The sequence below is a fragment of the Megalopta genalis genome, chromosome 17 (assembly GCF_051020955.1).
Source record: "Megalopta genalis isolate 19385.01 chromosome 17, iyMegGena1_principal, whole genome shotgun sequence".
In the NCBI taxonomy this organism is placed as follows: domain Eukaryota; kingdom Metazoa; phylum Arthropoda; class Insecta; order Hymenoptera; family Halictidae; genus Megalopta; species Megalopta genalis.
Window position 1 is genome coordinate 2,785,961 of NC_135029.1, and position 27,631 is coordinate 2,813,591.

A 27,631-nucleotide genomic window follows, 5' to 3' on the forward strand; every position below is an offset into this window, starting at 1 on the left:
TATTCACATGTGAGTTATTCAAGTATTTTATATATACGAAACAAATCTGTTTAAAATTTGAATGAAATTAGTCAGAATAAAAACCGACGACTGAAGACTCTCTCGGTTCAAGTGGCGTTCGAATAAAAATCACTAGATGGACGCGCGCACGTATGTATTCAAAAATACATTCACCCACCTTACTACTACTGATTCTGTGTTTGACAGTACGCGCGTATTTCGCGGCTATCATCGAATTTGGCCGACGTTAACCGATGTTTAACGAAGCCTGCAAGTTCCGTGTGTGTTAAGTGTTCGTTGGTGTTCAGTTGGTGCGCCTCGACTGGGCAAAATCGCGTAAAATGGAAACAGAATTTCGTTGTGAGGTTGAGGTTGGCCGTTGAAAAAAGTGAACATGGGAAGGTCCAAGTTTCCCGGGAAGCCGCCGAAGACGGTCACCAGGAAACGGATCAAGGTCCTCGGCCAGCCCGAGACAGTCCAAACCGATTCGGTAACCGTCGCCGAGAACATCTACTACGGACTTTCCCTGTTCAACGAAACATTTGGTGACAACGAGAAGGTAATTCCTAGTTTACTTTCGTAATGAGTATCTACTTGAAGGCGCCTAATTAGAGTCATGCAAGAAATGAATCCTTCTCAGCCTACAAACAACCATATTTATTTTATAAGCATGTTAGCTACCTATACGCCGCCGATTCGGTGGCCAGAAAAACTCGGAGATTTGGCTGTATAACGAAGGTTAACCTATTGGAAGGGAATCGCAGCCTCGGAATGGCAGATGTGTATAATATGTACTGACGTATCGCTATAGCTGCAAGTGTCAGTGACTTCGTGAAAGATACTGCTCTGTTCTTGTTTTTATTTTGTAAACAGTATTTAGGCGATTCTCTTATCTTTCAATGGTTTTAGTACAGAATAAAAGTTCAATGCGTTATTATATTACAATATACTTTTAAATGATTGTAGACTTCATCTTGTGTACTCAAATTCTTATGTACAATATTTGAGAAAATATTTTATATACTGGAATCTAAAAATATTATGTATAAAAAACGAATTGATGCATTATTAATATACATATATATAAATATATATATATTTCTTTTGCATAGGAACATCCACCATTCCATGGTTTTAGCACTAAAGAGGCTAATCTTTCCGTGTCTTACATCAAAACGCAACAACATGACACAGAAAAGGCAACTGTTAAATCATCACCTGATGCTATTGAAAATTCTGTATCAAAATCAAATGAACAAGCCACGATCACAGATATTAAAAATTTTCCTTCGAATACTGAAACTAATGTAGAACTATTATGCGATAAAATCGAGGAACCAGTAGAGGACATTAAGAAAGATGTGACTGTACTTAATTCTAAATGTGCTTCTAAATTTCACAGACCTAAAAATCGCAGAAGTTGCAAAAATATTAAGTTCTCCAATTTCATGAAAACACCAGTATTGAAATCAGTGAACAATATCTTGGATCAGCACCAGCGAACAAGACAGTTGCGTAACAGTACTGCAAAAAGGTTACTACAGAGGGCAAAATCTAACAGTAATAATGTACGCAATATCACAGCGCAATGTGGGGATAAACCAAACACGGTAAGAAAATTTATTTTACCAGTTCGAAGTGCCCATTCGTCGAGAGTTATTAAGCCAAATAAAAGGTTTATCGAAGAATTGGAAGAGATTTCTGGTGTAGAACCTAGTGAAAATGAAGTTGGTATGCACATGAAGAAAGCTAAATTTACGTTAAACAAGATTTGTAATCAAGAATCAAAATTAAAGGATGGAAATCTTAATAAATTATGTACAAAATTGAAAGATAAGGATGTAAAAAATAAGAGTAAGAAAGTAAGTTCCAATGCCCAAACTGTAGTATCATGTGCAAAAACTTGTGAAAAATTAACAACTTCTGTACAAGACGCACAAATATCAAAAGCTAATAATACAGATATAAAGAAGACTAATGTATCGAATAAACACAAAGTGATAAAAGCTACATCAAGCGAGTCTAATAGTACTCATGATTCTTCACAAAATACAATTAGAAAAACCCAAAATTTCAAATTAAATGTATCTAAAAGTCAAAAATCAGTTTCTGTTCCTATGAAAGTTCTTCCTGATTCCAATGTTCCAAGTTCAGAGTCTTCCAGGATTCAAACAAGGTCAGGAACTCAAAGTGAAGTCGCTGGTCTAGAAGTTCAAGCAAAATTCGAGGATACTGCAAAAATTAAGGAAACCAGTGGGAAAGGTCAAGATAATTCTAATAATAGGGCTAAAATTACAGAGGGAAATTCAGATAATTTTGACACAGAAAGTACATTGTCTGAAAGTGGAAGTGAACACAGTAATCATACCGAAGATGAACAGTCAGAATGGACTGGAATGAAATTGAATGGTGGAAAAGTGATTTTGAGAAAAGCAAGATTAAAATTAGATAACAAGTGTGTTGGTGGAACTGAAGGACCCTTCTCGACAACAAATAATAATAATAATAATGTTGCTAGTGGAAATACTAATTTGGGTATGCATTTAATATTTTTCTTTTCTTTAATGTACTACTAACATTATAATAAATAGCAATAAATTGTATCATAACAATATTCTTGTTTTGATAATGTTTTAGGATTAACAGGTACTATTAAGTGTGGTGTATGTGGGGCTGTACGGTTTTATCGATTTGTAAAACAAGCCAGAAAATTTGGCATTCACAGTTGTGAATCTTGTCGAAAATTTATTAGCAAAATGATTAAGCGACAGGCTTGTGCAAAATCTACAAACAGTACTCTTCCAATTCTACAATGCCATAAGGGAGATGGTTTATGCTTAGTTCCACCTGTTGTAAGAAGTCAGCAATGGAATCTCATGAGATGTGTTTACAAAGCTAGATGTCCAGCATGTTGGTTAAAAATGTGTTTGAAGTGTTACAACATTCCTTCCTCATTAAGAATGAGTTTAAATGCATTACTACCACCGATGATGAGAGATCCTTTGAGTATTCCTTTATCATTGAGTCAACAAGATAACGATAGTCAAGGACAAAAATTGATATCTTCTAAATTAGGTTGGCCTGCAGAAGACAGCTCTGAAAAGAACTTATTCAAATCAGCTATGAATTGGAGAAATATAGAAATGGGTCAGAAAACCAGCTGTCAAGGTACTGGTGGTTTTCTATACACAAAATTAGACAAATGTAAGTTATTATTACGTTTTTCTTTAATAATTATTCTATCTAGATATTTGTATATACGTTCAATCATTGTATGTCTTTCTAGTCGACTCATCACTAAATATATCACCTAGTAAAAAGAGAAGAAAAAACAATAGGATAAAAGTAAGGAAGAAAATTAAAAATCCAATGTTCTCCTCACCACCTATAAGTCAATGTCCACAACCCCTTAGACAGAGACTTGAATTAAAAGGGCCAAGAGTAAAACATGTTTGTCGAAGCGCTAGTGTTGCACTTGGTCAACCAATAGCTACTTTTCCTTCTATAGAAGGGAAAGAAGATACTGAGAGCAATAAGCACATTCCGAAAACGCAGAAGGAAAGTGATAGGTCAGAGAAGAAAGATTGTGCTAAAGAGAAAGAACCGGCAAAACATAATGATGAAAATATTACAAGTCAGAGTACTGTCAACGCAACTCAACAATCCAACCTGAAAAGAGGAAAATCTCAGCAAAGCATTTTAACATCTAATTTACAAGCAGTAAGCCATTATAAAAATAAAATACATCTTAAGGTTAAGCAAATCTTTTAATACCTATAATTTTTTAATTTAAATGTTTATAGGTATCTAAACCAAATAATGATACAGTGCATACAGTATCTATAGATTTCTGGGAACAGTATGATCCCTCAGAAGTTGGTGCAAAAGGTTTTGCCCTTATTGGTTCAGAACTCTTCCATATTCCTGCTATCTGTTACCTTTGTGGAAGTGCTGGAAAAGAGCCAGTAAGTAATATGTGTATGTATATTAATATTTATGATTGTACATTGTAACAATCTTTCCAGCTCATCCATTGTCAATGCTGTTGTGAGCCATATCATGCCTTTTGTTTGGAACCCAGTGAATGGAATGCTTGTGCCCAACCAAACTGGTGCTGTCCTCGGTGTACAATATGCCAATCCTGCCATCTAAGATCTGGTCCAAAATTGTCTTGCATTCGTTGTCGTCAATCATTTCATCATTCGTGTTTGTCGAAATCTGGTGTTAGTGCAAGACTTTATAATCCTGAAAGACCGTTTGTTTGTCAAAGTTGTGTCAAGTGTAAAAGTTGTGGTAGTGAAGGAGTTAATGTTCATGTGGGCAATTTACCATTATGCTCCATGTGTTTTAAATTGCGTCAACAAGGAAACTATTGCCCTCTGTGTCAAAGGTGTTACAACGAAAATGATTTTGATACAAAGGTGAGTATAAATTCGTATATGCGTATATACATATATTTTTCTTAACTTATATAAATTTATATAACAGGTGAATGACTACATTATATCATGAAAATTTTGTGTGACATTATGTTTATTATAATGTAGCCTCCCAAGTTATGTTAGCTTTTATTTGGTGTTTTGAAGCGCTATTTGTTAGTTTTAATAATTTTGTACTTTTCAGATGATGGAATGTAGCGAATGCTCTTATTGGGTGCATGCCCGTTGCGAAGGACTTTCAGATGAGCGGTATCAAATTCTTAGTTATTTACCTGATTCTATTGAATTCACATGCAGCCAATGTTCCTCTAATCCTGATTCAGTTTGGAGAAATGCTATAGAGGCTGAACTTAAAGCCGGTTTTATAGGAGTTATAAAATCATTAAGTAAAAATCGAAAAGCTTGTGCTGCTTTAAAATGGAGCCCAAGAAAGGAGTGTTTGTGCAGACCTATTCCAAATACAAGGAAATTAGAGTTTTCAAATGAAAAGACAGATTCGAGTACGACCGGTAACAAAGAAATTCTCAATTCTGAAGAATCCGAAGAATCTAACAATGAAAAGGTTAAAGATGCAGAATCTGGTTCTAATAATAACTCAAAATCTGATACGACAAATAAAACAAACGATGATCAACCGGCTGATTGTTCTAACAGAAGAGGTTTAAGACGACTTCGTCAGAAGTTTCATCTTAAAGAATGTTCTGTTAGAGTTAAAAACTGTGCTCTAAAGGATAATCAAGACAGTGATAAAAAGGATTCAGTAGCTCAAGAAAATTCAAATAGTAATTCAAATGACACAGAATGTCACTGTTTGGACCAGCAAATCTTAGTTAAACCTTCACCTACACTAATGTCAGTGAAACGTAAAGTTAATAACAATGAATACAAAACGTTATTACAGTTTCATATTGATATGGGACATGTAATTAACGGTACTGGAACTAAAGAATTGATTGACGCTTATCATGAAATTTTACGAGAGGTATTTCCATGGTTTAGTCCGAAAAGTATTAAAAACTGTAACGGAAAAGTTAACAACACGTTAACTCCTTTTAAAGATGATAAACAAGATGACAGCTGTCATACGAAACTCGACGATTCTATATTAGAAATATGGAAGGATGAAGTAATGAAAGCACCAAAAGCAATCGCGGCTAAAACAGCAAACTTGTATAACGTTAATGTCGAAGATAGTAGATCATGTTGTTTGTGTAAAGGTTTAGGTGATGGCCAGGAGACAAAGGAAGGACGATTGTTGTATTGTGGACAAAATGAGTGGGTACATTCGAATTGTGCACTTTGGTCAAATGAAGTATTTGAAGAAATTGATGGTTCTTTACAAAATGTTCATAGTGCTATCTCAAGAGGTCGTTTAATACGTTGCACTGAATGTGGAAAAAAAGGAGCAAGTGTCGGTTGTTGTGCGAAAAATTGTAGTAATACTTATCATTATCCTTGTGCAAGAAACATTGGGCTTGCTTTAAATTATGATAAAACAGTATTTTGTTCTTTGCATTTGAACAACTGCTCACATAAAACATTACAAAATGAGAATGATTTTAGCTTAAGAAGACCAGTATATGTAGAACTGGATCGTAAGAAGAAAAAATATGCAGAGCCAAGTAAAGTAAAAGTTATGATAGGTTCTCTAATGATCGATTACTTAGGTACAGTTATACCAGAGTATTCTGATACAATTGAAAAAATTATACCTTGTGATTACAAATGTTCTCGATTATACTGGTCTACAATAAATCCATTTAAAATTGTCAGATATTACATCAGAACGTATGTACAAGTATATGTACCAGACATTTCACCTGATTTAGAGAATAACATAACAATTGATCACTCTAAGGAACAAGAAAGAGAGAATCTGTTAAATATGCAGAGAAATGAACTTTTAGCCGTGAAACAAACACTAGATAGTCTGATCGATACAGTCTGTAACAAGGAAGTTGATGAAAATCTGGCAGAACAAAATAATACAGATCTTTTACCTCCAGAATTAAAAGAAGCCATATTTGAAGATTTGCCGCATGATTTGTTAGATGGTATTTCCATGCAAGATATAATGTCATATGAAGATTTTTTTGCAATGGATTTAAAGAATGATGGTACATTTGGGACTGATTTATTTAAAGATGATATGCTAACGCCTGAAGTAGAAGAAATCATAAAACCACCAGAAAATAAGATTTCAAAAATAGATCCTTCCTTGTTGGAGTTAGGAGCCCATAACGATCTTTGGGTACATCTGGAAACGAAAACGTCAGTTCAAGATTTAGTGGATGATTTATTAAATTCTAAAAATCAAAAACGTGGAGGTAGAGAATTGAAAAGATCTAAGTCGGAAGTAATGTCAAACAGCCCGTTGGTTGTTGGGGGACAAAGACATCATCAACGATCCTGTAGTTTAACTTGGAGTTGTAAGTTAGACAGTACATACGGTCCCAGTATAAAACGGAGAAAATTATCAAGAAACTCAAGTATGACAAAATCTAATGAGACAAGCGTAATGGTATTGGATTCGCAAAATGAACGCCCACCTACCTTGCATGAATTAAGAATTCCAGATGGTATTATGGTCACTGTAGGCAGAGCAAATACACCTAATATCTTATCTGATTCTGTGAGAGAATTGAAATATTGTATTGAAGATGCAAGTGGCATTAATCGCCGTGTACTCTCTACAAGTCGAGAAGAAGGGAAAGAGCATAAACGATTATTCTGGCATACAAGACAACAGCCGCGAATATTACAAGTTGATGGGACTGCAGATCCGAGTAGTGCTAGTGAATGCAGTTCACCAGAACATAATATTGAAGAAAAAACTGCAAGAGTACGTGTGCCAGAATCATTGTCCATCCCACAATTAGATGGCATCAACGACGAATCGTCTTGTGACAGTAATGAATTTAGTTCATCCGCTGAAAAAGATTCTAACTCCTATACAAAAACGTCCAATAATGTTTTACGATCAAAACGAATATATGGCTTTATTAGATCACACTTAGCCAAGAATAATGAGAAACTGCAAAAAAATAAAATTAATTTGTTTAAAGAAAATAATTTGAAGTTAAATTTAGAAATTCCACAATTAGATGGTGCCGATGATATTTCCAGCGACGATGAATGCATATCACCGCAATCTGTCGAATGTGAGAAAACCAATGTTACCTCTCAGTGTGATGCACCGCTTGATCACATAGATCGGCCTGTTACTTGCAAACGATGCCGTTGTACCTACAGAACGCAAGATAGTTACAATAGGCACTTGACACACTGTGATATCATGATTACAAGTGACAGTGATTCGGAAACTATGGATAACAAATTGGCATCACCTGATTCTAGATTTTCTCCAAGCGTTGGTTCTGTGTCTCCACAATTTATAACACTATCACCTTCGGAAGGACACACTCTTTCTTCCGACTATCCAGACATACAAGCTACTTCTCCTTTAGAAGCTTCTGTACCATCTCCTCATCCAGCAATTCAAATTGAACCAATTGCACAAGCAATTATTACACCACAAATTCATACACATGCTACTGTGGAAACTGTGCATCAAACAGTATTAACATCTAATGATATGATTGTACAAACTCAGTACACTAGAACAACGACCACATTACCAAATGCTACAGTATTACCTCAGGAGAGTACTGTTCAAATAACAGAAATTACAGATCCACCATCTGTTACAAGTGATTCTAGTATTACACAGAATATTATTAACACACCAGTGAATTCTCCTGATGGCGCAAGTTCCCAAACCGTTCCAAGCCCACAAGTATCGCCGACATTTTCTTCAACCGGTGTACAAACTGCAAGTAATGAATCACAAGCGAATGTACAAGCAACAAAATTAGTAAAGTCAAAAAGTCCAAGAGCACCAAAGTCTCGAGCAAAAGGAGTTAAAACACAAATTGTAAAAAATACTGTACAGTCTCATAACGGACATCCTCGATTTCAACCGATGCAAAATAATGCTCCAGTTATACAACTGCAACAAGCTCAAAGAGCAAGTGGGCCAACTGTAATATTACAGCAAGTAGCGTCGCCTGGTATTATGTCTGCGTATGTGGAAACATTACAACAACAATCTGGACAAAATTTTCAGTATGTAACAACAATTGGTGGACAACATGAAGCAGCCTTTAAGCCACAGTTTATAACAACTAATCATTTAGTTCCTGGTGCATACATACAAGCACCATCTGATAATTTATTAGCATTACAGAATGGAGGTATATCAATATTACCAGGTGTACAAATTGCCCAAACGCAACCGACGGTTTTAGGAATTATACAGCAACAACCTAGTGCAATTCAGTGTGGAGTTATATCATCTGAGCAACTATTACTAAGTTCAACCCCAACTTTGGAAATGTTCACAGACTCGACAGGCAGTATGTTTCTTTCAAATCAACCAATGTATTATGGTTTAGAAACTATTGTGAGCAACACAGTGATGTCTTCCAGTCAGTTCATGACTGGCACAGTACCACAAGTGTTAGCAAGCAGTTACCAAACAACAACACAAGTTTTTCAAGCTTCTAAGCTTATGGAACCTATTGTGGATGTTCAGACCGTTCCAGGTGTTCCGACTGTAACAGCTGTGCAGGCGGTGCAAAATGTACCCGGAGTACCTGCGGTGCCCGGCGTACCTAATGTTGCTAATGTACCCAGTGTACCCAATGTTTCCAATGTACCCAATATAGCTAACATACCGAATGTATCCAGTGTACCAAATGTTCCCAATGTACCCACAATACCAACTATACCAACAGTTCCATCTGTATCCAATGTATCTAATATAGCAAACATAACAAATATACCCACTATATCCAATATACCAACAATACCCAAAGTACCCACTATACCTAACGCATCTAACGTATCTACTATACGCAACGTACCTAGTGTATCTAGTGTACCTAGTGCATCTACCGCACCTAGTACTCCTAACATACCTAGTGTACTTGGTGTACCCAATGTACCTACTGCACCCAGCATACCTGGTATACCTACAGTACCTAGTGTATCTAACATGTCCAATATACCTAGCACCCCTGCTTTACCTAGTACATCTAGTGTACCTAATATACCCACAGTACCTACCATTCAAAATGTATCGAATATTTCCACACTGCAATCCAATCTACAATCTGTAGGAAATGTTCCAAACATACCTGCAGTACCCACTGGATATGTGGTAGTAAATCAGTCAACGCCTGTAGCAGAACCCATTGTATCGCCACAAATTAATATATCTGCAACATCCGAACAACACTTTGCATCAGCCACATGCAGTACCATATTGCCTGTATCGTGCCAGAGTGCAGATCCAATGACATCAATGCAACCACTGGATACATGTCCATCTGAACCTCCAATTGTAACGAACGTGACATCATCGCCAAAGCTGTTGCAAAACTCGATACCAACAATACCAAGAGTAGCTGTACGCCCAAGTCCAGTTTCTAACTCGACACAGCTAAATAATGGACCATGGAAAATTACCGAACCACTATTTGGTTCAGAACAGATGATGAACAACTGTGTCCGACCGTATTTTGACTCAAAACATGTATCAGAGAATACCAGTATGATAAAGTCTAGCATATCATCTAAAATACTCCCCTTACCTAATCACTGTATAACTCAAAGGGATATAATTGTAAATAAGTTAAATCATGATGTAAATAATGTGCATAATAATTATATTAGTGCTGTACCGAATTCTAACAATATTAATATAAGTACAAGTAATAATCCAGTTATCACTAGTTCGACTGTACAAAATAAAATTACGATGTCTACAAGCAACGTACCGACGAGTCGACCGATGAATAGAGTATTACCTATGCAAGCCGTAACTCCGAAACAAGATACGATGAAAGTAACACCAAAAACCGAAATCATAGAGGAGCCGACAAAACCAGTGATTAAACCAGCAGAACCGGAACCAAAACAGGAATTGACGGAATCGAAAAAGCAAATCACCGAAGACATATTACCAACAGAGAAAAACACCGAAACGACTATAAACGATATAAATGAAGCTCTGAAGCTGAATACTGAAACCATTGAGAAAGTAAAGGAAAATATCAAGTTAGAACTGGATAAAGAGAAATTACAAAATGCCTCGTTAAAGATAGTATTACAGAAACAGCTACAAGATGGTTCTTATAAAATTACACACAACATGAAGACAGTTGCACAGAATAAAAAATCTCCGCAAGTAACATCTGTAGAAATATTACCATCAAAGCAAGTACCTCCTCAGATAGCCTCCTTGCAATTGCTACCAATAAAAACGTTCACATTGAAGGCAAACAAAATTGATGAGAAAGTGAAACCAATAGATAACAAGTTTAATCTATTGAAAACGAAAACTCCACCGGTTGCTGTCAAAAAGCCGAGAATTATAAGCAAATCGATTAAATCTGTTCCACCAAATTTGCAAAACACACAAACGCAAAAGTCTACCGTGAAAGGCCCTACACTAATGTATGAAATAAAATCGCAAGATGGATTTTCTCATACAGCTTCTTCAATGGCTGAAGTATGGGAGACCGTATTTCAAGCTGTTCAGAATGCTAGGAAGGCTCATAATTTACCACCGTTGCCTCACAATCCTCTTGTTGAAAATTTGGGACTGGAAAACAATGCCACGGTATATCTGGTGGAACAACTGTCAGACGTAAACAGATGTACTAAATACAAACCCAAGTTTCATAATCTAACACCACCTAAAACAGGGGACATGGAAAGTGATTTACCAAAGGCATGTGACAATGGTGCTGCCCGCGCAGAACCGTTCAATGGACGGAAAGTTCATGATATGTTTAGTTGGTTAGCGTCCAGACACAGGCAGCAACCGAAAATGATTGCTATTTCAGAAGCCGAGTCCAGGTGAAACTTAATTTATCAACAATAGAAAAAAGACAACATTAAATAAGGTCTACCACGTATCTAACATTTTGTTCTTTTTACAGACGAGTGGCAAGTACAAACTTGCCAATGGCAATGCGGTTTAGAATACTTAAAGAAACGTCAAAGGAATCGGTTGGAGTTTACCATTCTCATATACATGGGAGAGGTTTGTTTTGCTTGAGAGATATTGAAGCCGGGGAGATGGTTATTGAATATGCCGGCGAGGTACATAAAATTACGAAAGAATTTCAAAAACTAATACAATGTTTCGTAATATGTTTATAATGATTATTATTTTGTAAATGTTACTAGGTGATTCGAGCCTCTTTGACCGACAAACGAGAAAAATATTATGACAGTAAAAATATTGGGTGTTATATGTTTAAAATCGACGATCATTTGGTTGTCGATGCTACAATGAAAGGAAATGCAGCAAGATTTATAAATCACTCGTGCGAGGTATGTATTTAATAATTGTTTATTTTCTTGCAATGTCCTAAATACTTTTATCACTAAAAGTTTTCTATTAGTAACTTTATCGAGTTGGAAAAAGTACAGTCTGTGCCAAATTTTTACTATCTCAACTGCTTTTTCCGAATATGCATGAAACTAGTTACGAAACATATAATATATTGGCTAATAATTTTAAATATAGATTAGATATACACGCATATTTTAATACACCATGTTATTAAACCTGCTTTTCAAATAATTCAGTATACAACGTTTGTTTGTATAATTTCAAGCTAAATCTTAGGTATACCTGAAGTTTTTCTCACCTAGACTTAAATAGTATAAACAATTTAAAGATATTATTCGCTTTACTTAGAATGTAAGAAAAAGAACGAAAGGGTTTCTAACTATGAAATTGTATTACAGCCGAATTGTTACTCGCGAGTGGTGGACATCTTAGGTAAGAAGCACATTTTAATTTTCGCTCTCCGTCGCATTATCCAAGGAGAAGAGTTAACGTACGACTACAAATTTCCCTTCGAGGATATCAAGATTCCATGTACCTGCGGTTCCCGCAGATGTCGTAAATACCTCAATTGAGACTGCATATACAGCTACCGTAAGCAGCCGATAACCGCAGCAAACCACATGTGCTATAATTACTCGCGCTTCGGAATAGGATTCATTTTATTAAACGTTATTCATTTAATCATCAAACTATTTTCAGAGATTGCAGCTTTTTATTACTATAAAGGAAATAGATATACATTTAATGTGAACGAGAAAAAGAAAACAAAATGTTAGAGAGGCCAGATATAATACACGAGACATCGCGTTATGACAATGTTACTTTAAACGGCTACAATTCGTAGTTGATTTAAGGGGGTTTACTTATAGCAATAAATGATTGATCATGCCCTGCTTTCGTATCCAACGGGTCACGGCGCCGCATCGCACCGAGACTCATGAAAGTGTTACTTTTATCCACGCCTGTGCTTTCACGCACGTCTTCTAAACTCTACATATTATCTACTATTGAGGCTTAAATGTACAAGTTATCGTCACTTTACATTAAACCGAAATGCATTCCAACATATGATCGCATATGTAGGAACTATTTTATGTTTGCTCAGAAGCAAAATGTTTTACGTTATTTCTTACAAACCGCTGGTTTCTTTTAACCAACTACTATTTCATGGTAGCAAAGGTTGAGTCTAAAATCGGTACCATCCATTCTTTCCAAAATTCGCTTCATTTACGAGCTGTATGTTCTTATTCTATTTAAATTCGCTTAGAATGTTTTATTAATTCTCGCAAACGTTTCCTTCCCGCGCGCACAGAAGTTAGAACTTTGTCAATTTTACCTACGATTGGACCAAAAGATGAAGAATTATGAAATTAAAAGAATAATATATAGCAGAAAGTCGACGTACATGGGAAAGCCACTAACGTTTTCTATGACCGTTTCTTATTTCTACACGGAAACGTCGTAACAGTACACTTTCAATATGTGTTAATTGTAAAAAGAAAACGGTCATCGTAAACGAATCGCGAAATCGCGGGTTGGACTTTAGCGTAAAGTGACGATAGGTTTCATGACATTTCATGTCCGCTGTAGGGCCAGATTTCAAATGTTCTTGTAAAATATGTAATTGTTAGATTAGACATTGTCTTGATGTAAGTATAGATACCAGTTTAAGTTAAAGAAAATATAGTCGTTAAGGAAAAATGCGCGCGCGCGTGAGAGGGGGGGGGGGTAGAATGGCAAGATGAGACAGTCTCCTGGTGTAGGATACTGTTGGAAGGTGTACCTACTTTGGCAGACATTGATGATATTTTTTAAGTCTTATTGTATTTAAAGCAAATATGAAAACAGAAAACACGAACGGGAAACGAAAACTTGCTTCCTGACAAAATTAAAAGTCTGTTCGTTCCTTTCCATTCATTAGTTTTGGGACGTAGCGCTGTAATAAATTTTAGAATAGGCCGACTGCCGTAATATCCCGATGCAACACAACGTCATACGTGTAGTCCGGAGGCATTATCTCATCCGCGTTCAGCAAAAGAAAATTCTCATCCCGCGGTACTCCAGGGTTGCTATTATGCTTGAGAAACGCCTGACGATGGTACACGCGGAGAAGCAATCGCCTCAACGGTCTTTCTGAAATTTGAACGCAATAGATTTGCTCTGAGGACGATATAATCCATTTCATTACACCTCGTTAGTTTCATGATAGCAGGCAGATGCACGACACCATCAAGTTGCAATATTCCAATTGCACTTATGATGCGCTTTACAGGCTCGGGCATTATTGTAATAGAGCGGCGCACTTCAGCAAGTATCTGATGCATAGTCTCTCTTATACATCCATAAATTTCATTTTACTAGTGCGGGAGATACTCTAAACATCGATTAGACATTTTGAACGATTATCCTTGCGATCCTTGCAATTAACAGGAGTAGTATTTCTATTCTTCGAGTATAGTCTATAACAATTATGGACATTAAAGTTAGCTTTCTTCGAGTCTATCAAGTACAGATTTTAAGCTGGAAAGTCCAGCAGCTTAATTGTCTTGGACAGTATCTTCGTTCTTTTTATTTTGATGTTCTTCCATGCGTTGTTTAGTGTGTGGTTTCCGCAATTTAGAGCCAGCAGTAAAACGTCCACGCCCGAACCAATAGGGGTGTACGCGTGCATCTGCTTGTACATGATAATAGGAGGACCTTGGAACTGAATCAATATAATACCCTAAAATTGCTTCGTTCCTTTCAAATGGAGAATTACGTACGCGCAATATTATTTTGATATGTTCTTTTTTTAATAGATTTTTAAACATTGCACCCATGCGTTTGTGCTTCCGCCTTGCCAATAATACAATATTAATCTCATTACTTTATTTTTATATTTAAAGAAAGCCGCTAGAGAGAGAAGAAAATGAAGTTTGAGAGGGAGAAAGAGAGAGAGAGAGAGAGAGAGGGAAAAATGTTTTTATTTTACAGAAACTCAATGGAACCGCTATAAATTGAATAAGATCGTTGAAACGAGGTTTCTGTCCAAAAGATATGATACAAAAATAAATTTTATGAATTGTAAAAAAAGAAACGAAAAGTATCGAATTACGTTGACAAAATGTATGGAAAATGATTAGATCATTGTTTCGATGAAACTTTTCTAGAGCACGCGCCTAGAAAATGTTTGTGATATTTTCCCACACTGGGAAAAATTATAAATGTTCTTTATAGGAATATATTTCAGACTTTACGGATATTACGTGTTCCGTAAGTAAAGAAAAGAAAAGAATAGAAAAGACGAAGAAGAAAACACCTTTCTGTGAAATGCAGTTTTGCCTTACCTTTAAATGTACCTACGCTTTAACCCGGTGATAGATTTTAGATGTACCCCGATGACTTATATTCAAACTGAAGACAAACTGTAATTGCGTCTATGCATCGATTAAGCTATGATAAAGTATTTTAGTCCGATTAATCAATTTCTGCCGAGGTGGTTGTCCCTTAAAATTTGGTGCTCCGTGGACACCGTTAAGTGCACTTTACAATGAAAAAATGGCCTAGAGTAAGAGATAGTAGACGGCAGCGAAAGAGTTCGATAATAATAAGAAATGCGTTATACGAAGAATATTGATCGCGGATTATTTAAAGAGGTAATATAAAGAATAAATGATGGCAGGAACATTATTTGAGCACGCGAGCAACGTTCGTCGGTCGTGCGACAATTTTAATCGGCCTGGTTTGGTACAAAATGCATATGCTGATTTGTAAAAAGTTATTGTGAAAAGGAAAAAATACGAAGGGGGGATAAAAAAAAGTAATGGAAACTTGTTCTGGTCACGAGAAATTGCCATTTTCTTTAGGTACTTTGAATCTTCTTTCTTTCTTTCTTTCTTTTCTAATATTACGATTACCAATAATTAAGTAACTATTATTGGAAAATGAATATTGTTAATATAATGATAATTAATTTTAATCTGTATAAAAGCAAAAGGTAATAATGACATATAAGAAAAAAGGTAATTTACTTGAAAATATAATAGCAATGTTAGATATTTTATTGATATTTATTACTTATGAGTGACGGTTCTAGGGTTGACGAGAGAAAAATACTAATTAAATTAAATACAAAAAATGATTTAGAACATGGTGCACACGATGGTCTAATATTGTTGAGACGAATTAACGAACGTCGGCTTTTGCCTTTTTTAAAGCGAGGAAGAAAAAAACTGAGAGCATCCCCTTTCTGCTCGATGAACGCATTATATTCTCATCATTGTTATATCACCACCAGTTTAATGGGGATTATGAAATATATGATGTATTTGATGTATATACTTTATACTCCCATCGCAGATTAATATCCGTGGTGATCGTAACAATAGTCTGAACTGAGTGTATTTACATGTGTCCGTAAGCGAATTAGGTATACCGTTTCGTCATTATTTTTTTATTTATACGAAGAACACAACAAGCACGTGAAAATGTTCTATGCTCTGGAAAGGATACGTGTCAGTTTTTTCAGCTGTATAGAAACCACGCATACGTTTTTAATCTACACTTTCGCCCGAGAAATTTCAAAAGTAAGTCTGTCGAACGCTTTTTAAAAACGTACTCCGTATCTTTTTCGAATACGATCCCCTAACTCGCGGAGCCTATACGAGCTCCTTAGTATTACGCATTCAGCCTTCATTATTATCATTATTATTATTATTACAATTAATTATAATCTATACGAGAAGATAGCATAATACATCACCACTCATACTTGTGCACCGTTTGTTTACTACACCCATCTGCGCACCATCCTTTTTTTCTTAGACAGGGGGAGAGGGAGAGAGAGAGAGAGAAAAGAAAAAAAAACCCGAAAAAACGTGATTCGTGTGTGAGAAAGAGCAAAAAAATAATAATTATCGACGTTAGAGAAATATACAAGTGTAACGACTTCAAACTTCGATCATGTATATGTATACCTCGAGATAAATTTGTTTTAGATAATGGAAGTGTTTAGACATCTAACTAGTTTGGTGTGATAAATGAAATGAGTGGTTATAAGTTATTCCACGGAACTGTACGGTGCTCGTTATTACTTCGTATTACGATTTCAGAGCATCGCAGCGTTGCGTCCTCTTTTATCCCAAGAGCTTCATGTCTTCAAGGTTCTTTCGGTTCTCCGTTTTATTCGTAATAAACGATTTTAAGGAATTAAGAATTTCAAACAATGTAAAACGCTTTTTAACAAAGAAATGGAACACGTACACACATACATGTATAAAAACAAAAGGAACACTCCTATTCTAATGTTTAAAGGAAACGTAGAATTTTGAATATTGTACTTATTTAAATATGGAGGGGGAAAAAAAAAATAATAATACTATTGATAAATTTAATGAAGAAAAAAATGGTATGAAAAGAAAATTGAAAAAATTGTCTGTGATTATCAGTCATAATAATCTTTAGGTCGACATATTTTTTAGAGAATATTTTTTAGCAAATTACAAAATTTATGATATACTCCTATTATTGATATGATATTGGATCGGACACGCTACGCATAATATTTAAAAATGAGAAAAGACGAAAAAAAAGAACATGAGAAACAAAGAATAAAAATTTGAAACTGTAAAAGTTGCAAACTGTTTAATAGAATTATACATAGTTGAGATCGATGGCTGTTGTAAAATATTCTGTGTTTGGACAAATAATTATTGAAACTATTTATAATAACTACTAACGAGGTACGATTATATATTATTATATCGCATACCGTATAGTAGCGTTTTTATCTATTTTGCGTTCGCATAATTCATCCAAATAGATTAAAATGAGAAAACGAAAGAGAGGGAGAGAGTGTGAGAGAGAATCGACGATGAACTCGTACCGAGAGTTGCGCACGGTGTACAGGACGGGGAAAAAAACTCAGAAGAAAATCATATGACGAATGTATAAAAAAAAGAAAAAAAAAAATAAAACCGAAGAGACGCTGCGGGCAAATGGGACGTACATACTGTACGCGTTCAGCGTGTAAAGTGTCGTTATAAATCTATCTACTTATTGTAGGAAACTTATGAAGTAATTGTAATAATTACATTAACCAGATGATATGCGTACCGCATAGAAGACACATAACCGCTTTCATTTCACACACCACAACACACCTACACACCGACATCGGTCTACGTACATACATACATAATAATACAGAAAGAGTAGGCACACTATATACACACAGACACACATACACAACCGTACGCTCATGTTTTGTATTTAAATGTTTTGTTAGTATTATATGAGAAATTAACAAAATAAAAACACAAATGGAAATATCACATTTCCCATGCTGTGTGTAAAAAGTATCCCATAATAATAATATACAAGGTGTCCCACGTATCTAGGACAAAATGTGTTTTCAAAGCCGTTCAAGCTTGAAAAAAGAAACGAACTTCATGAGTGAAAATTGAAGATGACGTTGGATCATCCATATTACGATCAAATACTTTTTCGTAGCGACGCAGCTAGAAGATGCATTTCTAGATGATACACCATCCTATTTGAAATACGCTGTTTCGTACACAGCTTCTTCTTACATTGTATAAAATATATTATCGTCGCACCTTATTGACTCCAAAGTTTTTACTCGAGGAAAGAAAGTAAGAAGATATCTTGCGTGTACACTGATTCCTAGTTGCGTTCCATCAAGAAAAATGCAATCGCTGTTTTCCTCGTATAAACTCGACACGAGACTTTCCCGGTTCATTTATCACCGATTACAATTACAAGTTTCCGCGAAGTCGCCGACGAGCAGAGGCAAATAAAGACCTTCGACGAAAATCGTTTCACAGAAGGGACGCGACCACGCCTCGGAAAAGTTTACCATCAAAAATTGCCCGTCGGTGGAATCAAATTACTAAAAAAAAAAACCATTCGAAGTAATTTGATTGAACGGGACTCTCACGTTTGCGCAATATTTTTCAGCTGCATCGGTACCTAGAAACGCGCGAAAGTATGATAGAAGTAGATACAAGACGCCCACTGTGAACCTCGACTTGCAATCTTTATCTATTTCTAAGCATTTTACAATGTGGCGCACCTCGGTTACATGGGACACTTCTGTGTATACTAAACGGAGCCGGGCGTCCGTGTTCCCGCGATCGTCGCGAAAACGGATTTACGCATCGAATTGAAACGTTTTAACGAATAAGAGCGACTACGGGACTCCCCTACGCGTTACTGATTCATTTCGAATATTGTCAGCGCGCAATTAGTTTAAAGCATAAAACGGCAATCTTATCTGCCTTTGTCCGTTCCCACAAGCGACCGCTCGGACCAAGTACCATATTGTAAACGGCGATGCCCACTTGTTCATTGTAACAGAGCGGCGTATGCGTTGTAGGTCATGTTTTTTCCACGTGTGAGAATCCTTTATTTTTTTTGTTCACGTGCGTATTCGGTTGAACGCGCGACGATGACTCATACGCGTTGCTCTCGGATGTTGTTACACGCGTAAACTCGATGAGAAGAAGGAAAAGAGATTGTTTTTTCGTCGAAAGTGGAATACACGCGCACGCTCGCGCGGCGGTTTCGCTGGGAATCGAAGTGAGGACATGAAAATTCAATTGTATCTGTTACAAGAGTTTGTATTCCCATCTTTTTTTTCCTCTCCGAAAACGATGGAACGGACGTGCGCAAAAAAGAAGAATTCGATTCTGTGATGTTTCTAGAGAAAGTACGGCAACCGGGTGTACGGTGTAAACACCAGTAAACCACCGGGAAACGTATAAATCTGTCTGTAGGAGCAATAAGTAGTCACGGATGCGCTGCGACAACTAATAATAATAATAATAATCAATTGGCATTAGACGGTGATGTATCACTTCGGTGAAATATAACGTTGGGATAAGATACGGCGGAAACCGTAGAGGCAAAGTATGTTGTAACGATAGGCATATACATTTATTATCGTTATTTTCGCGTGTGTTACTGAATGCACAGTCCTTCCACGAACTATCTTGATCGTATTATTAAAATGAATGTAGCATTATCAAATATTACTAGATGATGTAGATAAAATGTAAATATGATAACATTGTATCGCTTAACAAATGAAATTTTATTAATACATTCGTTTGTTTCGTATTTAAAATGGAAACGAGGCTATATTCTGACTCACCCAGACGTGCGGATGCGTTCTCACTCGGAGACTTTTAAAACAGGGGAGAGGCATGGATAAAATAGATTTGTTTCATGACATCACTTCGTTTAGAATCTAAAAGATGATTCTAAATTGTAGAATCTACAAAAAAATGTACATATGCAATGACTGGCAACAGTATACCTAGACGTATAACGCTAATCGTATTAAGAAACCGATCAGAATATAAATTTTTCAATCACATGCGTTGGTTTATTACAATTAAAAATTGAATTTAATAAACAGAACATAATGTTTAAAAAAAAAAAAATATTATGTTTAGTTTTTTTAGTGCTTTCGATTTGTAAATATCCGACTTTGTATTCTGGTTATCTTCTTTTAAAATAATCTGCATCGACAAATTCTTTCCAATTTTGTTATGGTGACTTGTTAAATTGGGTAATTAGTTAAAAGTAAATTATTCTTCTGAAAATATTTGCAGAATACTATCTACACTTTATGCCATTAGGATTCGTTCTAACTAAATTTAGGAAGTCTAAGAAGTCCAATACATTTCTATGAAACAACATCGACACGAAAGTAAAGTTTCCCCACAATTTCATAGTTTGTTTAATTCTAAACATATGTACAATACATGTATATGAATCGTTTCATTCATCTTCCACCTGATCCAACCCAATTTATCTTTGTTTTATCCATCTAACCATGTAATTATTTCTCAACACTTATACTACTATTATATTCCGTAAGACAATGTTTTCGTAACTTGAAATATTTAACGCAAAGTGTTGGATTCTGTTTTATCTATTTCTGAACCAATTATTCCATTTTACGGATTTTGGAATTTTCAAATATTTTAATCACGTACCGTATCAAATTTCTTTCACCTCAGTCGAAAGCAAATTCAAATTGTGGCCTCCCATTTCTTGTTGACTCATTTCACACTTTCCTGTAATCTGTCGTAGAGGCATACATTGTTTACGCAAACAAACGATAAGTTTCTTTTTATCTTTAGTGAGTGACATTTTATATTTTTCATTTCAAACAATTTTATAAGTTGAGAAATTGTTTTTGAGCATGTCCAAAATCTACCAAAAACATATTCTACAATCATCAGCATATTGTAATTATTCACTTCTTTATTCTCTCGTACGACACATACAAAATTATATAAATAGTGGATCAAGTACCTATTTTCTTTAATCGTCTGTATGTTGTCAGTATACGTGAAAATGAAGTATAATAGTCTATTTTTGATTCAGCTTGTAATTGTCGTTAATTATCATACAATGAAGTGAACAATTTATGATATTGTTTTCCTTCTTAATTTCAATATCACGTCTTTATGCTTTAATGCTTCGTAATATAATGTTGTTATAAATATTACGAAAATTTTCTTATAGATCTCCTTTATTCCAGTTTTATTATTTGCAGACTTTTCACACGATTGGCAATATTTGCAAGATCAATTGCAAAATCGACATTTTTACTTATTTCTTTATTTACGTTAGTAATAATTGCCATTATAATCTTAATAAAAAATAACTCAAGCAACTACATTTCGTTTGAAATTAAAATTAATACAATGTTTCAAAGTCTTACTTAATTATTAAGCTTCCGGAAGATAATTTGAGATAATCCTGCTATTGTATTCACCTTTTTCAAAAATATATTCAAAAAAAAAAAATGTTAATGACTAAAGATGAGTTTTCATCATGCTGAGGAAGGGGATAAAACATAAAAATTTCTACGAAGAGTTTCATAAAAATCCAAATAATAAATAATGATACTTGATATGTAACTAGAGACAATGAAAGTCTGTTTCATATGAAATCTCGTTAAATTCCTAGTTTGTAAATATTTAGTGGGTTTTTAACTAGGTATAATGTTTGTATTTTATTTGATTTAATTATGTACTCTTGAAAAATCGCCTCTCCACATCGCTGCTCTCAAACGTTTCCATAGAACAGTGAATAACCTACTCGTTCTCACGTACGAACGCTTAAGAAGCATGGTTATCCTACCCTTCTCTTTTTACTTACAGCTTCGAGAAAGCCCATGCGTTAAGCTGTGTACATATTAAGAGATTCATGTTGCGTGGCTTGTTCTCTGACAGTGCTTTGAAACAAGTCGCTAATACACTTGCTGATCTAGCAATAACAATATGAGGAGATAGCAGAAACAGTGGGGTTATAAAAAGAATTTTAGGCCTGAAAAGTAATAAAGCGCATCGTGACAGTAGACAGCTAATATTAGATGCTAAACTGCTCCCTTGAACCTTATTTCACTTATGTATCCGTTCTAATTATTTTTGGGACACTACAACGCAGAAATTCTAAGCTGGGGCTCAAAGAAAGTCCGGAAGAGGAGGTTATGAACCTGCCTAGTCTACTACTTCTCTGTGCCAACCTCCGATCCTACCTTCAAATCACGACCTAATTGTCATCACTGTTTCATAATCTTTCGAGCTTTGCATCTACTACTTTAATCCTTTTAGCGCCGAGTAAAAAAGTTGTGTGTACCTGAGCGAAAAATAACGAACCTGGTTGATGTGGTTTGATAGAGTTTTAGAAAGAAGTTACACCAATTTCGTAAGATCTGATAATCATAAAATTCAGAAACTAACAGAAATTAAGAAATACAACGAACATTTTACAGACAAGAAAAAATGATGAGTCCACTATTTTAGCAATTATTTATTGTAATATGAAAATTGCTCTAAATTATCATATGGTAATTCTGAACATCGCCTCAGAGTCGCCATGCGAGTGCAAAGGGTTAATGCCTTCGCAATCTTTAAAACACATGTACGTATTCTCCTGAATCTCTATTCTCAATACATCGATATTTCAGATGATCATAACGACTTAAAGTATTACTCTCCGTATACTAGATAGGGGAACACGCGGCGCCATAAAATCGCCTATCAATTTTTGTCGGTCGAACAGCCGCGGACCCTGTTCCTGGAGAAATATTACGCGATACGTGCTCTAGTGTGTACATAGCTTAACAGGCGGACATTCGCCGCTCTTTTGCTTCTCTATCTTTGTTCTTGGAGTAACATCAAAGTACGGTTCCTACTACCTCGTCACCGCGTGTTCTCGGCAACGAGGGTTCGCTGGCTCCAATCACCTAACCCTTTTCCTCTTTTACCAGTACCACCACCACCATCGCCATCTATTCCACCTCCTCGACGACGCTTTCATGCATCCCCCTTCGTGCTCGCAACCAGCGGACGACAAGGTGTTAGTCACCTCAAGGACGTTCGCTGTAATTGGGATAGGTCGGATAGATATGTCAGAGGGGGAAAGAACGATCGAGATAGAAGGAGACCGAGCTGCCGTAAACGTGAAAGAGAGGGAGATACACGCGGCGTGTGTGTACGGAAAGGCGGGGGAGGGGGGGAAAGTACAGTAGTATCTAGTAGGAAGGAGATAGGCGTAAAGATGAAGAGAGAGGTCGCATCGACGCGTGCGTTTCTGTAAATGGCGCCTGGTCGAGCGTCGCACGCGTCACGACTCTCTCTTTCTCTTTCTCGTGGTAGCCGGGACGCGGATATCCGTACGTCGTTCTCGTGGTGCATCAGTCCTGGACCGGAGGTTGTGCCGTGAGATACACCCGCGAAAAGCCGATGCGAGTGCACGATCTCACCGATTGACGTTCAATTTCTTCCCGTCTGTCGCGTTGTCGCTGTCCCGGCCATACGTTGGCGAGTTGTGTCGCGCTCGTCGTAAGTGAGACCGTCGATGCTAGTGATACTCGGCGTTGATTTTCGCGTGCATGCAACATGGAAGAAGGTGCGTTGGTGCTACGGTAGTGGTTTCCAAGCGAGGAGAATTCCGTGTGACAGCAACGCCGCCTATACACGGAACGAAGAGTATATCGGCTGCTATCGCCTCCTGCTTCTACTTCTCCTCCTTCTTCTCCACTTCTTCTTCTTCTTCTACTTCTTCGACCTCTTCTTCCTCCCCTTCTTCCCCATCCACACTATCAACACGCAGCCGCATTTTCGCCTTTGTTCGAACTCGGGCGAGCTCGTTGCCACGGACACGACGGAGGCCGCAGGTAAAGACCGATTCAGGGCCGGCGCTGTCACAAGACACGAGAGCGAAAGAGTAAGACAGCTCGGTCGGAGAAAGAGCGAGACCCGGTTTCGTCATTCTCGGTGAGAAGAGCAGACAAAAAGAATAAACGAGTGAGGTTAGGCACCGAGTCTGTTCACAGCCAGCAACGTAGGTGAAAATGCAATTAAGTCTCGTTCCACTCGGCTGATGTGAAACCATGCGCCAGCGCAAACTTCTGGGTAGATCTACGTGTAATATATGCGAATGAAATGCGAAATATTAGTAGCGTAAGTACGCACGATATGACCTGAAAATAGATGGTACAGATAGAGCGAGACAGGAAGAGGTAGATGACCGTGGAGTCTTTCGGTGTGGTATTCACGTTACGAACACATCAATCAAATTTTTCGTTATCTTTCTCAAATTTGTCTCTCGCTCGTGAAACATTGCGCGTACATGCAAACATTGCGTATACTGCTAACATGTAACCAAATTTAATTTTGGTAAATATGCTATTTAAGGAAACCAACTCAGATTTTAATGACCTTGAAATATGTTCTCAAGGTCATTGTTTTAAACTACATATTTTTATAAATATAATACGCGTCCTCTTGTGATTTTTATGATGTTCGCGAAAAACTATTGCCACTACCACAATGAACCCTGTGTATATCTAGACGACTGTGGTGGCGTATGCCTCAGCATGGGATCACACAATGATCGATGGATAAAGGTTTAGATGATAGATATTGTGGTTCAAAGTAGAATGCAAACAATTGAAGATTCCTACGTTTTGCGGACAAATACTATCAGTGTTGCCAACTGTCTGAGTTTTAGTTTGAAGTTGTAGCAACAATATAATAATTTTTCTATTTCGGAACGAATCCAGACTTAACCTAGATCTAATGAGTAAAGCAATAATATAATAGTGATTTCGTTTCGAACTTCTGTAACGTAAATCTAAAACGTTAGGTCTTGAACGCGAGAAACAATCCAAAACATCCCTTTTAAGTTGAATTTCTTGGTCTGATTGAATCTCTAACTCTTTTACGAATATCTCAAAAACCAAAAGGGGACACCTATTATGTATGTATATATAGGAAAAGTAGTTAAAAATGATGACCTTAACAATATATTTCTAGATCACTAAGATCTGAGGTGGCTTCTTTAGATTGCATATATTTACAAAAATGCTTGCAACGATGTTTGGCGGAAGAGGTTATGACACCCGAGCATATGTTATTCAATCGATCAGAGGGAAGTACTATAGTAAGTTGGTATCATGGGATCTACATATAGATTCATCTATGGTGTAAACCCGTGGAAACCTGTTTTTCGTGGAGAGTTATTTCGATCGTAGCGATCCACAGTTTAATTTCTGCCTCGAGTGCGGACATGCGCATACGATGCGACACCGCTGCTCTGCTATTCTCACCGAATAATTTACGGCACGTGAGCTCCACGGGATTGAACGCATTCGTGACACAAGCAATATTGTATATGAATCAAAGATACGTATGCTTATCTCTATACAATGCTTAGGCGTGACCCGACAATATGTATGTGCAACGTGAAAAGCGAACGAGCGCTCGTGAAAGTTACGATCCGCCGGCTACAAGAAATTTAGTCGATACATTTATACGACATCTTTGCGTATTATCATGTATCAGATTTGTACAATCTCTCGTGTCGCGATACATACGATTCACCTTTTTTCAGCATTCAGACGTCATCTTATTGAATCAGGTTCTTCTTTATTCAGAATGAGATAATAAATTCATGTTATACCGGATAACCAGGAAATATGAATTTTTAATTACTTGTTCCTTGGACAGGTTGTCTATTATTGCAATTGAAACCACAGCAGCAATGAACTTACTCTTACTATTACACTATGTAAGATTTCAAATGATGCAATATTAGCGTCCGTGAAGCGTGAAACTTCGGTACGTGCGAAATCTCATCACTTGGTGGTTAAATGCGATTCAACTGCTTCTTGCAATATTGCATCGACTGCAAGGAGGTGAAGTGGCATAGTCTTGCGGTAGATTTGCTCTATGTTTTTACTATCTTCCAGCACTCCGTTCCTTTCCGACCTTTTTTCGCTTCGTTTTAAGCAATCAGTTTTTGTACGCTTTCCGAGCGAACGCGCGGAATGTGCGCTAATTAGAGGTTAGGTTTCAATTGCCTACCCGATAACATACAGGTTATTACTCACCCTTATTATGATTGCAACTCGTACATTGTGCGTCTGTGCGCGTTGTGAAAATATGATTTCGTAAAGATGCCTCATGCAAGTGCATGAGATACTAATTCTCAGGTAAACAAAAGAACTTTCGCCGTTCAGGTCACCGATGCAGTGCGTGCAAACGATGAACAAAGCGGTGCAACTCCTTTGCATGGCGAACCAATGATGTCACGCGGTGCATATCTTTGCCGTTTCTATTGGATCCCTTCTAAACGACAACACAAAAACAGTAGATGGAAGATTGTATTCTCTAAAAACATATATATCTATAATGCAGTATAAAATTTACCGATGGTCCTCGTTATAAATCGCAGCTTCGATCGCAGTACGGATTTATAACTACCGGGTGCTAGTTAGGTTCATTAGTTATCATTCCTGCTTAATATCAGTATAAGCATAAATACATACGTTCGTCTGGCAATTGAATTCGAACAATTTATTCCAGCTTAATCGCTGCTTACGAAATTTTAATTTATAATTCAATTTCAGCTATAACAAATATTAACGGTAGCTATTAAATCCGTACTGAAACCACAGATCAGTAAAGTAATGCGTGGATATTTTCTTTCTTCTGGCATAGACTAATTAACCATCCCGCAAGCGCGCGTTTTTCTAGTGACTCTCGATTCATTAGGGCCTACCATGTTTAATTGCCTTTGATAAGTCAATCTTCAGCAGCTTCTATCGCAAATTATATCGCTCATTAAAACAGTTAAAGACTTAACATAATTTACATTTCATCGTTAGTGAAATACATTGCAAAGTATAAAAATAAGTTATGTCGAAGCAATACGATTGTTGGTATCCATATGCGTCCTCCATTTTTGTTTTATACATCTCACGGTGAAGTAAGTGTAACAACCCCTTCCTCGTTCTTCATGGGCAAATAATTCCGTGTACATTCGAGACGAATTTTTAGATTCGATGCGAGTACATGAGGTTTCGAAATAAGTAATAGGAAGATTTTGAAAGAGGTAACTTGATAATATTCATGTAAATATTGATACTAAATTAATGTATTACTTGAAGCCGAAGTTAAATAAATATTTGTTGCTTGGAATAACATTTCCATCAAGTTTTAAATACAGGCTTTATTGGATTTTATTCAATATTTTGTTGTACTAAACTTATGCAATTTTTAACATTTATGATGAGTTATTATATATATATTATAATTAATGATTATTAATCCTTATAATCATTATTATGTTTATTATAATTAAATATTATACAATTAATAATAATTATTGACAATTAGTGAATAAATCACCAACTTAGTCACTATATTTTCTCATATTTAACATTTAAAATCGAAATTTT

General features: G+C 36.3%; 2 protein-coding genes across 4 annotated transcripts in view; both read left to right on the top strand.

Annotated features, from left to right (window-relative positions):
* Positions 1-235: 235 nt before the first annotated feature.
* On the top strand, positions 236-18,176 carry trx (histone lysine N-methyltransferase trithorax). Of its 2 annotated transcripts, XM_033474766.2 has the most exons (11): positions 236-559; positions 1,113-2,535; positions 2,638-3,204; positions 3,287-3,720; positions 3,804-3,965; positions 4,026-4,421; positions 4,624-11,363; positions 11,447-11,609; positions 11,697-11,843; positions 12,264-12,456; positions 12,565-18,176. In XM_033474766.2, exons 1-10 carry the CDS (start codon positions 395-397, stop codon positions 12,435-12,437), a joined length of 10,371 nt encoding a protein of 3,456 aa, XP_033330657.2. In that variant the 5' UTR covers positions 236-394; the 3' UTR covers positions 12,438-12,456; positions 12,565-18,176. The 2 variants fall into 2 exon arrangements, with proteins under 2 accessions (XP_033330657.2, XP_033330658.2); XM_033474767.2 differs by lacking the exon at positions 4,026-4,421 and having other exon boundaries at positions 237-559; positions 12,264-18,176.
* Positions 18,177-22,915: 4,739 nt separating this feature from the next.
* Positions 22,916-27,631, top strand: part of cic (Putative transcription factor capicua) — a 132,111-nt gene continuing 127,395 nt past the window's right edge. The window contains exon 1 of one of the 2 annotated variants that reach the window (XM_033474770.2): positions 22,916-24,064. The gene's annotated coding sequence lies outside the window, so the exon portion shown is untranslated. The remainder of the gene's footprint in view (positions 24,065-27,631) is intronic. The other variant, XM_076527095.1, reaches the window with a different exon arrangement.

Coding starts and splice junctions, on each gene's coding strand:
- trx (XM_033474766.2), top strand. CDS start 395: ATGGGAAGGTCCAAGTTTCCCGGGAAGCCGCCGAAGACGGTCACCAGG. Junction 3,966..4,025: donor GAAGTGCTGGAAAAGAGCCA/GTAAGTAATATG, acceptor CAATCTTTCCAG/CTCATCCATTGTCAATGCTG. Junction 4,422..4,623: donor AAAATGATTTTGATACAAAG/GTGAGTATAAAT, acceptor TGTACTTTTCAG/ATGATGGAATGTAGCGAATG.